We start from the raw sequence: 13,591 nt of genomic DNA, 5'->3' as shown, positions 1-13,591 counted from the left end.
GAGGTAGGGAATCTGAGTTTTCACAATGATGTGGAATAGGGGTGGGGAGTGAGGAAAAGTTCAAACAACAAAGAATTGAAAGAAACTGCTTTGCCAAAAATACCTTCTAAAATTTTTGCTGGGATATCAATTATAACATGTTTGGTTTTTATTTCAAATTGCCTTTATCATATAATGTTAACAAAAGATTGCACAATTTATGATATACTCATGCTACAGAATTATATCTGATGTAAATTTAGTTTACCATATTTCAACTGTATAGTTTCAGTCCATTATGCTGGTTCATCACGTTTAGTGTATGATATAAACTAGGTCTCAGTTCAATTCAGGTGATATTTATTCCAGTACTGACTCCTCTGCTTCATAGTGCACATAAACACCTTAGAAGAGAACTGACATACCTTTACTATCAAATCGATGCGGAAATCATTCTACCATTCCGATGTGGGAACATTTCCCATTCCCCACTTTGTCTGACTGACAATCATCTCCTGTTTTAAGACCAACTTAAAGGATACCTCCTCCATTAAGCTTTTTCCTACTTTCTCAGTAGCTCTGTTCTGAGTACTACCATAACAATATGCTCCTCTCTCCATAAGCACGCCTACCAGACACAAGATTGCTCTTTACCTGCCTACCTCGCAAACTAAACCATAAGCTCTTCTAGGGCAACAACTAGACCTTTTTTATCCGTCTTTGTAGTCCCAGCATCTAATATAGTGCCCGATGCCTGGCAGGCGTTCAATAAATGATTGTAGAACGAATAGAGAGAGAAAGAGTGATCTCCAAGTTAAGCAAAACTAAAATAATAATAATTTAAAAAGTCATATTTTAAAATGTACTTAGTTTTTTTTTTACCTAAGACTCTAGGAAACGCCTGCATGGGTTAGGCTGAAGCAAAAGAAACAGGGCCACAAGGATGGTAGGTGAAGAAATCTTGAGGACTTTTTCAAATATATGCTAAGATGTGCCAATATTTGTTTTTCGACGCACTCCTGACCAGGGACCGGGGTAAGGACAAGACTTCTTGTAATCTCTTCCAAATCTAAGACCCCAGAACTCCCTAATCGGTGAAGTATCACTTTGGAGAACCCAGGTATCCTAGATGAGGTTCTCACCTTCCCGTTGGTGGGAGGCTCCTGGATGTAGATGTTGCTCATGCTGATCAGTGCTCAGGACTCTGCTCCTAATTGGAGATGAGAACGGACAGCCGATCACTAAAGCTATCCACCTATCAGTACACGATTTCTTAAGGCGGGTGGTCGCGGAAAGCTCTAGTCTATTAATAATCCTGCAAGACGGCGACATCGAACACTACCTTTCCCCAAAACTAGCCCCTCACGGACGCCGCCATACTGCTCTCGGACCCAAGCACCGCTAACCCTGAAAAGGGGAATTCCAACGGCATCCAGGAAACGAGAAAAAATTATTAAGTTTCTATAGATAACTTTAATTTGTATTGCATCTTTAAAAAGAACGATTCCTGAGTCTTGGTGATGTTTACTTCACTACATGCGCGTGCAGGTCTCATTCGCCCCCCCCCGAAACTAGCAGTAATGGTTCCTACCATATGTGCTCTGCCATATGACTCCCCCCCCCGGAAACGGCATCAGCGGCTACTTGGTTCCGCGCTCGCCAGAGGCTAAGAGGGCCTTCCCGGACTATCACCCAGGTGCCACGGCGCGGGTGGAAAGAAGAGACCACCCTCGCTGTGCGTTGTCCTTGCGGCCGGCGGGAAGCGAGAGTACTCTTGAAAACCTAGGGTCCTGCGATCTCTCTTGCCAGCGCCATGGCAGTCCCAGGTGAAGACCAACGGCAGGGCCCGTGGGTCTGAACGAGGAAGGGAGCGGTTGGGGCAGGTTGGGGTGCGCTGGGATACGGAGTAGCGCCCAAAGGGGTTTAGGCGGAAGCGTTAAAATGCACAGGTTCGTTTGGTTTACGTGAAAAAAGGTGTACACTCCAAAATAAACTCTGAAGGAAAGAAAGACACTATCTCCCCGCCCCGGCCAAGCTCCAACTGCACGGGATGGATTACAGAGAAAGTAGGGGGCGAGAGGCAGTAACTGTAGGCCTAGAGGGCGGGTTGCAGAGAAAAACTGACCTTACTTTGAAATGACTTGAAAATAAAATTTGAGGTGGGAACACTTGGCGTGCTCAACTAGCCAGAGGCATTGTTTGTCGTGGAAATCGCAGGGACGGAATGGGTCTCTCTCTTCCTGTTGTATGTAGTTATTGTGTGGCCGTGCACCGGTCGCTTTGCCATTCTGGGTTCCAGTTTCTGTAAGAGATCCGTTGACTTATGTTTATGGTTCCTAACAGCCCGTATGGATTCTTTGTACAGTGGATACGAAGCTAAAAACGGTGAACCCTGTGAAATAAATGCTTCAGAGATTACCCATTCACAACTACCAACTTACTTGGAAGTTCTAGTAGGGGAGGGCATCCCCTTAAACCACCTTTGCCACAGTGTGTTCTACAGAACACTGAAGGAGATATTTTGAGAAATATACTCCCACCTCCCGCCCCATACACATACAACTTGGATATTCACAATGCGCTTTAGCATATAAAATACTGCTAGGGGTTCAGAAGCCTCAACTTTGTTTTAACCTACCCTGCCAGTGTTATTTGACCACGTTATGTGGCAGCTTTTTCTGAACCGTATTTTACAGATAGCTGTTCTGGAAAGATTGTGCTTTTCTACCAGCTGCGGTTTTGGGAGGAGCATGGGGTAGATTGTGAGTGAGGAAAGATACATTCATTCATACACATAACAATCTTTTGTAAGTGCCTACTGCGTTCTAGGCACTGTGCCAGGCATTGGGAATACAGTGCTGAGCAGACAGACAGCTGCTCTTCACAGAGAACTTACAATTTAGCAGTGAAGAGTGAAAAAGTACAAGAAAGCCAGACAAGTGTATGGCAGGGAAAATACAAAAACTTAAGGAGCACATAATAAGAGCACCTAACAGGAGACAGGAGGGGCTAGAAAGGCTTTGCAGAGGATGTGGCATTTGGAGTGAGACCTGAAGAATTGCAGGAAGGTTGGAGTGGTGGAAGGGAGAGTTGCAGCCAGAGGGACTGGGTATGTAAAAAGGAAGAAGAAATGTGTGAGAAGAGGAAACGAAATATGTTTGCTATTAATGGAACCAAGAATATAAAAGGGAGATAAGTTAGAAATTCACTAGAGAGATAATAGCAGTGGCTAATATTTACTAAGCATTTACTATGTGTCAGATGTGTCAGACACTGTGTCACACATTCTATTTCATCTCATTTAACATTCACACCCACACTGAGATAGTTATTAATATTTCCATTTTACAAATGATGCTGAAGGACAGAGAAATTAAGTAACTTTTAAGTAATTTACTGTTATGAAACAGCTAGTAAGTCTATCTGGCTCCTCTAGACCCTGTGTGCTTATCTATTTTGCCATGTTGTCGTATAATTTACAAGATGGTTTCCAGCTCTTAAAGGACCTCGTAAGCCTGACAAAGGGTTTGGACATTTTCCTAAGGACCATTTAAGGATTTTTAAATAGGATCACACTTTGGAAAGGTCATTCTGGCTGCTCAGTAGATTAGAGGGGAGCTAGTTTGGAGGCAAAGGCACCCAGTTAGTCTGGTATGTTATGATGATGACTCAGGGATGGTCTGAGTAGGAAAGGAGAGAAGGAAATGGATTGGAGATACATTCTTGGCTATAGAATTACTAGGAATCAGTGATGGATTCAGCGTAAGTGAGTAAGAGAATAAATGAGGTATATATTGGTTTCACCATTAGGCAATTGGGTGAGGACTCTTTATTAGTACAAGCTATTAATTAAACCTGAGAAGGAGCAGGTTTTAGGGAGATGATGATGATTTCAGTTTGAGGCTTCTATGGAGGCATAGTCGGACATAGGAATGGCAATATCTAATAGACAGTAGAGAAAATTCATAGCTTAGGAAAGAAGCCAGAGTCAAAGACAACAATTTAATGCCATCCACACATGTAATAGGAGTTAAGGCCATGTGAATGGATGCCTTTGCTCAGGAGGTGTGTGTAGAACATGAAGGGACAGTCTGTGACCGAAGCCTGGAGAATATCAACATGTATGGAGCCATCAGAGAACAGCCAGTCGGCACAGTAGATTGCCTAGATATCCTGATAGGTCAAGTCAGCCTTGGTGATCTTTGCATCAAACAGCTACATCTAAAGTTGATCCACTTTCACTGTTAGTTTCATTATTTAAGCAAGCATTTTGAGTACCTGTATGGTATAGGCACTCTGGGGAACACAATGTCACAGTCTGTACCTTCATAAAATTTGTCTAGTAATGAAAATGTGCTACTTAAGAAAGAGGACAGAAGTGATTTGTCCTTATTGAAATTCCCTTAAACTTAGACCAGTATTATAGATACGTTAACCTTCTTTCAATTCAAAATAATGATTCAACGTGTAATAATCTTAAATTGTGCCATTAAGGTAGATGGTAAGACATAGATAAACTATTTAAACCCAGCAAAAAAATTGAGATAATAGGCATGACAGCACTGTAAAAGTATAATGCAAGTGCCATTAGAAAATATAGATACAGAAAATGTTAAGATAATTTCTCGGATGATAGATCTATATAGTGTATTAAAGGAAAATAGGGCTCCATCAGAAACATTTTGAGATAATCGTCAAGAAAGACAAGTATTATGTTATGCTCTTTTATTTTTAGGCATGATGCTCATATGGATTCAGCATGGCATTTGAGTTGTGATAGTGATTATTACAAGGTATGACTAAAGTAATGAGGCTGCTTTCCGCAAATGAAAATCAGCCTCGTTATTTAACGGTCACCTACTTCAGCTATTTTTCCACAGCATTGTATATAAGCTTACACCATTATCTAGATAACAATGAAATATCTACTCTCTTAGTAAGGGAAATAATAGACTTAGTTGTTATTAAAGAAATTACATTTAAACACAGGTTTCAGTGAAGTTTACTTTCTTTTAAGAACAGCTTTTCCCATTCAAAGTTGTTGAAATTAGTTCTGACATTTATTTTAATGATTCTCCATTCCCCATAAAGAGTTGACCTGGCACAAGTAGCAGTGTATGCTACTTATGTGGTTGGCACAAAAACTCTATTTTTTTTTTTCTCTCCTTCAGAGAAGTCTGTATTAGCCAAGGTAGGGGAGTGGGGTGGGGTGTGTGTGTGTGTGTGTGTGTGTGTGTGTGTTGCCAAATTAACCTTATACCTGGCATATAAAAGTGAATCAGCTTCTTAAAACACAGTACTGTAGCATCTTAGTAATAGAGGAATTCTAAATTACACTACATCCATTTTCTTCTCACTTTTAAACCATACAATACATAATTTCTTTTCTCTCTAGTCTGCTGTACATTGCTGCTGCTAAAATGATTTTCCTAAACATATATCTAATCCTGTCATTCCTGGGAGGCAGGATCTATGAATTTTGTATTTCTGTTCAAGCGACTTGACCTTTCTGAGGCTGTTTCCTTGTCTCTACAAAGACAGAGTTGATGATTAAGCCTTCTTTCACTTCTAAACTGTTGTAATGCCAAAGCTCTCCATCTCTGCAAAAATGAAGTGCACACTCCAAAGTATGGTCAGATCACTCTTGCTACCCTCTCATCTCATCACTCTCATGCGTTCTACAATCTTCTGACTCGACCAACCATTCCCAGAACCTCTCACGTGCCTTTCTACCTACACACTTTGTTATCACCGTCCCCTCTCTACTGTTTAGATCTACCTATGACAAGCTTTCCTGATCTCTCAGCTGAAAGTCTTGCCAGCCAGTTCTTTCTGTTTATTAATAGAGCTACATGTCTTGTATATTGGCACATTCTAGCGTGTATTACTGCTTAGGTACATTATCCTAGATAACCTAGTGTGTTTTAGTTTCCTTTAATGTTGGAACTTTATTCACTTCATGGCTTCTCTAACATCATTTCAGAGTTATGCCCATAATAGGTAAATATTTAGAGGTTTGATTACTTGAATTGCTGCTGAATAGAACCTGTTACTCAAGTAAACAGATAAACTAGGCAGCAATCTTGATTATGTTCCATTAGATAGTAAATTAAATGTCTCCATGTCTCTTCTTATCATAAACTGGTAATACTTATAGCTTTTTTTTCACAGGCTATATGTATTTTTCTGAGGCAAGTGGAAGAAAGCATTTTATACATTTACTTAAATGGTAGCTCTTCCACATCAGTAATTTAAAATAAGCAACTCTTTGATTTACTTTTATCTCGCCTTTTTAGAATTAAATGATTATGAAGGCATTTTTAACTCAAGGTGAGGAGACCTTCTCTTTCAAAATGTTTACATCAAGGAACTCATTTAACCTGTTTTTTTTTAATTCACTAAGAATTTTTAATTTCATTTCTGCTCTTCTTTCTACTTGTCCTTTGGGGATCCCAAAAAGGATTATATCTATAAATTCTTAAAATAAAGCAGTAGGAAAGGTTACATACTTGGAGTTTTACTGTGCATTCAACTTAATCAGAATGCATACATGTTATATAGATATTAACATCTGTATGGTATAAAATCTGGCCACAGTTTAAATGTTAAAAGCAGAATAAATTGAAGTTATATTTAAGGGTCCCCAAATTATGATAACTAAAACTATAATGGAATAACAAAGTGAAAAACCAAAAGTGTTACAAACAGAAAAGGACTCTAATTGAATCTAATCAAATTAAAAATGAGAAGAATGGATAGAGGTGATTGCAATTGCGAATTACTCAATACAAAGAAAACTTAGTTACTTAAGCTGTTTACTTTTAAAGTTAAATGATTATAACTTTGACAGCCTTCCCCAAAGTCTAAAGTAGACAGAGAAAAATATTAGTTTCAATTGTCACTGAAACTAATATAATAAACTTTATAATGACTAAATTGTTGATTTTGGAAACATTAAGTGATATGAAATTTCAAGAAAATAAATTTAGGTCAATAGGATGGCTTGCCATACCTTTGAGGGTTACTGGACAACCTGAGGCAACTGTCGGGGATACTCCATTCCTTTCTCTCACATTTTTCTCATTCCGTCATTCCTTGAATCTTTGTCCCCACTTTTTGTTCTTCTCTAACCTTTCTCTTTTCTCTTCCTTCTTTGCCCAACTGTTACTTTTTCCCCCCTTTTATGCTAACTACTTTATTAAGGTATAATTTACATACGTTATAATGCATAAATCACAAATGTACAGCTTAAAGAATTATGTATATATCTACCTATCACCCAGATCAAGATTTTGAATATTTCGATCACCCCAGAAAGTTCCCCAGAAATGCCTCTGTCATTTCTCCCCTCCCCTGTCCCACCCACACCCCGCCACTATTGTTTTAATTTCATTATCCTTCTTTATTCTTTTTCTTGTAGTGCCTATCATGCCTCAGATGGACCAATGATACTGCAGACACTTTCTAGTTTTATAGCTGGCTACAGATCCAGTTTCATAGCTGGCTACAGGGAGCTACAGAAGTTACTGATTCCCTACTGTTGAAGTATATTTTAAGTTTAAACCTCAAAGCAACAAATATTTGTTGAGAACCTCCTAACAACTTTACATTATGCCAAGCACTGAGTTATATGCGAAATTGACTGTGGCATGGTTCCAAATCTAGAGAAACCGACATTCTCTACTCCTTTAAGTTACTGGGAGGTAAAGAACCAGCCGCTTAACCTGTTTCCGTCCCTACTGCTCAAGTTGTTTAACAGAATTCTGGATGCAGAGTAAGTTCTCTACATATTTAACAAATACAAGAAATAAAACCTCTAAAATTTGTTCTTAAATCTACCAGTTAATACAATTTTATTGAAAATCTGTAATGTAACTTCTCTGAAGGACTTGACAAGTGTAATCATTGCCTTTTGTCAAAGAATACTTACATGACAGCAACTCTTCGCAGTATTGAAGTTTGGTGTGATTGAGATTTTTTGGTTTAGTTTTTGAGAAGGCAATTTATTCATATGTTTCAAATTTTAAGCATATAAAAAGGTGCGTAGTGAGTGACATGTCTCTCACCCTTTCTTTCCCTGAACTCAGCTCTCCTTTTCTTCAGATAACCAATGTATATTCTTATAGAGATATTTTTTTGTATATCTCTATCTTTAAATAAAATCCATTTAGAATCTCCATTATATGTATATATATCTTTTATACAACATATTATAAGCACTTCTACACCTTGCTTTTTTTCTTTATATCTTAGAAATCATCTTCTATCTTTAAAGTCATCTTCGTTGTTTAATACTATAATTTGTATAAATTATTTCTACTCTTTTACTATTACAAACAATGCTGCAGTAAATAACTTTGTACGTATGCATTTGTGCAAGTAAATTGAGAGGATGAATTCTCAGATATGGAAGTGCTGGGTTAGGGGAGTATGTACCTTCATAGTTCTGATAGATTTTGTCAGCTTGCTTTTTATAGAGATGGCACTAGCTTACTCTCCTACCAGCAATGTACTGAGTATGTCCTGCCCACACCCTCTTTAACCTTTTCAATCTTTACTATTTTGATAAGTGAATGTGGAATCCCAGTATAGATTTTTAATGTACATTGCACTTATGAATAAGACTGAGGCTCTTTCCATGTTTCAAAGGTGTTTCTGTTTCCTTTTCTGTTTCCTTTTTTGCTCATTTTTTTTTCCTATTCATTATTTATCTTAGTGATATGCTGGGTTTTATATGGTAGGGATAATTCTCTTTTGTTAGTGCTGTGAGTTGCAAATACTTTTTCGAAGTTTTCATATGTCTTTTGAGTTTGCTTTTGGTGGTCTTTGTCATTCAGATTTTTTTATGTAGTCAAATTTATACATTTTGTTCAATGGCTTTTAGATTATAGGTCATAATAATAAAGGAACATTTTGAGGGAGCTTGGCTCTATTATTCTGAACAGATCTAGCCAACTTTAAAGAAAAGTGGAACAAAGAACAGTATGGGAGCATAAGATGGGGAAATGGATAACTTTTCATTGGAGTAAGGGCCTCACAATGTAGCCTTATTGTTCAGTTTGACATGAATTTTGAGTATGTACAATTGAATTGGCAGAATTCTTATTCCAAGTGACAAAAACTGACTAGTTAATTTAAGCAGAAAAGGAAAGATATCAGGGGAGCTTACAGAATTTAAGCAAAGCCTGGAGAATAAGGCTCAGAAAATAGATAAAACCAAAGGAGGGGAACCCATAGTTAAGATACTGCACAGGCCCAGACCTGGTTAGGACTGCTGCCACCAGTGCCACCACTGCCACTAGAAACTGGATCTTGACAGCAGAATGAATTCACTGTCCCCACTTCATTGTGCCACTTGTCTCCGATTTATTGTGTCAGTTGCATCAGATTCAAAGTCCCAGGCAGAAGCATTTAGTTGGCCAGGCAGTCATGAAAATTATAGACAATAGAACATGAAATCTTAATTTAACCAAAGGCTAGTGAGAAAATAGCTAATAAAGAGTTACTTTATTTAGAGTTACTGTTATATTTCTCCTTTTTTGTGAAAGTTATAACTTTGTTAAAGATGACCTGCTCTGAAAAAGTTGCATATTTTGTTCACTCTAAAAATATGAGATAGTTGAATGATGAGTTTTATCAGCGTCTTTAGTCACAAATGAGTTCATTTTAATACATGCTGACATTAGATCATTTTGGATCTGTCCATTACATTTTTAGTTTGTTGTAGGAATGTTAATGGTGCATTTAGCAGAGTTTTATTTAGTGTTTTTCAGCATCTACAGTTTCTATGGAAACAGACTTAACATTGACCTGGATTCTCTGAGCTTTTTTTCAACATGCAATTATTTATATTGAAAAAGCCTCAAATTTTATTATTAATCCAATTTTATTCCCATAGTTCTACTACAGTGCAGCCTACGTGTTTCTACTTTTTGCAATAGAAACCACATTTATGAGAAAAAATGAGATTGAACACAACACTCAAAAACTTCATCAGTGATACATAAAAAATAATAAGAATCTGATAAAAACAGTAGTATAATTTCACAAATGTTAAGTGGTTAAAAGTTACATAAATACTACAATAAACAGGGCACTTTATCTTTTAAAAGACCCGAAGTTTGCTGTGTAAGTGTAGTTCAGAAGAATTGCGCCTGTGAGTTGTTCTGAAGTGATGGTAGGAAGGCGATGATTGAAATCAGAGGTAAAGTTGTCACATCAGATGTGAATGGGCACTGCTCACACGGTGAACTCAAGCTGTTAGAAATGTTTTGAGATGTATCTCTGTGCATGTGTGTATTGTATACCCCTGTGAGGATCAGAGCAACTTGAAGTTTTCTGCATTCACCTAGTGTTTTTCATGGACAAAAGTCACGTTGTGGTCAAATCATTTTCTTATATCAGTTGCATTGAAACAAATTTATGATTTTTAAACAAGCATTATAGCAAGACTGACTGTATTAGAACAACTCAATAAAGTATATTTTAAAGCAAAATTGGAATTGGAAATGAGCAATGTTTTGGCTTCATAACATTAAAGAAATGGTTTGAAAATGATCTTTCTAAAATCAGCACTGTTTTATATTTGTACTATATTTAATAATAAATTAATAATAAAATTATTAAATTGGGATAATATCTCCATTTGAAAAATTTAGAAGTTAAATGCTCTTCATTAACGAAATAAAGTAATACTATGCTGACCACTAATTGGTCGATGGCAACCCTAACTGGAGGTTAAAATCGGTTTCAACTACATATACACATAATGGAATATTATTCAACCATAAGGAATGATATTCTGATATGTGCTATGGTATGAATGAATGTTGAAAACATGCTAAGTAAAATAAGCCAGACACAAAAGGACAAATATTGCATGATTGCATTTATATGAGATTCCTAGAATAGGTAAATTTTCTGTAGAGACAGAAAATAGAATAGAGATTATCAGGTGCCAGAGGGAAGGGGGAATAGGCAGTTATTGTTTAATGACTACAGTTACTGTCTGAGATGATGAAGCAGCTTTGGAAATAGCAGTGATGGTTGTACACCATGTGGATGTACTTAGTGCCACTGAGTTGTACACTTAAAAATGGTTAAGATGGTGAATTTTATGTTATGTATATTTTATCACAATAAAATTGGGTTTAATTTATTTCATCTGTTATTTATATCTTCAATATTACCTGCATATACCAGCAATTATGCAGAGATGTAAATATTTCTAAGTATTGATCACACTGGATATGCGACTTTCATTTTATCAAAATTTGAGTGTTGAGTTTTTTTTTTTTTTACAATACCTGGCAATTATTTTTCTGGAATTTTACCAATTCCTTTAAGAGAGTCATTTTTTTTTCTTCTAAGGGAAAGCAGAAAAACATTAACCTGAATGTTCACATATATATCTAGTAAATTAATTATTTTACATATGAAAGATAAGCTAAAGTACCCTGGAATTTCTTCCTCAGTATTATACAATTCCTGGAATGTTTAAGCTATTGATTATAATATCATATTTCTTGACTTAGAGAAAAATATGTTCTTAAAGTATTTGTCAAAGTAAATAATTGGAGTAAATTGGCTTTTCCAATAATTTCTAATAATCATAATAATTGAGTAGTGTTACTAAGTGGGATCAGGATTTTTTTTTATTATTATGTGATAAAATTTTTATGATTTTACTTATTTATATGTCTTCTAAAATGTTATCCAATTGTATTTTAGGTTGCAACAAGGATAGTGTCCGAGCAGGCTGTAAAAAATGTGGCTACCGTAAGTACATTAAAAAATAACATTCGTACAGTGAATCATTGCCTCACTGAACAATGTGATTCCACATCCTGATTTCAGGGCCCTGGGCATAGTCCCTTAGCCCTGTTATTTAGCTCAGGTTTGCAGATGATTCAGAAATTCCTCTGTCAGCACTAAATATTCACTTTTTTTTCCTGCTATAAACTCAGTAACAGGTGGCTATATAGTTGGTGATTAGCAAAGATATAAAGTACAAGTACAGTAATAGATTTAGGAGTCTGGAGAAAGTATTCCCTTATTCTTTTACTTATTCTTTTACTTTTTATCCTTCTAGTTACTAGGCGAAGTAGGAAAAGCAATGAAAACTCTTTATGGAGGGTTTTCCCATTTATTGTATTTACTCTTTACAAAGGTAAGGAATTTAGTCCCTGAATTTCTGCTCACTGACAAAAACTTGATTTAAACAGTCATTAATCTCCATTATGATTAATAGAATGGAAAAGTAAACTTCAACATTGCAATTATATGCTCTGAATTTGTAATTATGTACTATAAACGAGTATTTCTTTCGTTAAATGTAAAATTCCCAAGGTTTTGATAACAGCTGTAACAGTCGTATTCACATTTCCTAAGTTGTTTTGGAGACCAAGCAGGTGAGCCTGGATTCTTGTTAATACTCCAATTCTTAGAAGAGTTATTTTTTAACAAAATGAAGATGATTAAAAGAAAAAAGATTTCTATGCCAGAATGTGTGATTAAAAAAAAAAAAAGCTCTCTGGCCATAGATCTTCATTAGAAGGGCTCCAAATAAAAGCATGCTGGGAGAAGCAAGGCACAAGCTTCCAAGCAAAGGCCAGCACCTGGCTCAAAGGAAACTCAATCAGTTTGCAAAGTGTGCACATAATTACCCATATTTTTCATATAAATAACTCCTGAAGGATACATTTGCCTGCAAGCAGTGAATTCTTTTTAGTTGTTTAAATTTGTTTATATTTATTTCTGCTATGTTTACTTTCAAACCTTGCTAATTTCTATGTTTTATTTCTTTATTCAAGACTTAAGAATCTATATATATTAATGCTGTATTTACTTCAAAATTCAGAATGGATTTCCCAGTTTAACTAATATTAGTTTATCTGTTTGAACTTCTTTTAACTTAAGACTTGTAGGAAAGCAATTAAAATAATTTTTGGGACAAGACTATCTGTTGAGCCAGTCACCTCATTGCTTTTATTTTAGACAATAATAGAAGCATCTATAGTAATTAGAATTTTTTTTAGAGAAGCCACATAAGGAAATAGTTTTGATAGTCTTTCTAAGTTTAGTTCTTTCTGCTTTAATATTCAGATCTTTGATTTTAGTGATTGAGTTATTAAACAATTTCTAATTTGCCTCCTGTGGAAAAAATTTAGTAACATTTTCCTTGGAGTTAAAATTGCATTTTACAGCTTCAAAGATGAAGGTCTTCTCAATTTACATGTCTTTCTGATAGAAACTACATTTTTAAAATATCAGTTATTTGTGGCGGTAAGAGAAAGATCAACAAAACCCTTTGAAATGTTTTTAATGCCTAAAAATGTGGACATTCACCAGTCAGTTAAGAAAGTATTGTCTCTCTATTGTGAAAATAGTGGTTTAGATTGTATCAGTTTAAAGAATGTTAATACTTGACCGAAACATATTTCTCAGTATGTTTTAATAGTGGTTATATTGTTTTCTTAAAAGAAAGTTTCAAGTTAAGAATGAATGTGTTACTAAATAACATAGATCTCACTTTTTCATGGTCGAGTTTCCTCAGCAAAATTAGAATGGTTATTTCTAAAGTGAGTTTTTGTTTGATTTTTTTTGAAGTTGG

At 35.9% G+C, this 13,591-nt stretch overlaps 2 protein-coding genes across 3 annotated transcripts in view; one reads left to right on the top strand and one right to left on the bottom strand.

The window, feature by feature from the left end:
• Window positions 1-1,388, bottom strand: part of CWC27 (CWC27 spliceosome associated cyclophilin) — a 172,444-nt gene extending 171,056 nt beyond the window's left edge. Inside the window, exon 1 of the mRNA XM_039870017.1 lies at window positions 1,122-1,388. Within this exon, the coding sequence (XP_039725951.1) occupies window positions 1,122-1,163 (42 nt within the window). The 5' untranslated portion in view covers window positions 1,164-1,388. The remainder of the gene's footprint in view (window positions 1-1,121) is intronic.
• Window positions 1,389-1,609: 221 nt separating this feature from the next.
• SREK1IP1 (SREK1 interacting protein 1) overlaps window positions 1,610-13,591 on the top strand; it is a 35,110-nt gene continuing 23,128 nt past the window's right edge. The window contains exons 1-2 of one of the 2 annotated variants that reach the window (XM_039870019.1): window positions 1,610-1,805; window positions 11,710-11,757. In XM_039870019.1, the coding sequence (XP_039725953.1) occupies window positions 1,793-1,805; window positions 11,710-11,757 (61 nt within the window). In that variant the 5' untranslated portion in view covers window positions 1,610-1,792. Of the gene's footprint in view, window positions 1,806-7,416; window positions 7,754-11,709; window positions 11,758-13,591 lie in introns of those variants that run through there. The other variant, XM_039870020.1, reaches the window with a different exon arrangement.

Source organism: Pteropus medius, unplaced genomic scaffold (assembly GCF_902729225.1).
Source record: "Pteropus medius unplaced genomic scaffold, Ma_sr-lr_union100, whole genome shotgun sequence".
Lineage (NCBI taxonomy): Eukaryota > Metazoa > Chordata > Mammalia > Chiroptera > Pteropodidae > Pteropus > Pteropus medius.
This window is presented reverse-complemented; position numbering and strand designations above follow the sequence as displayed.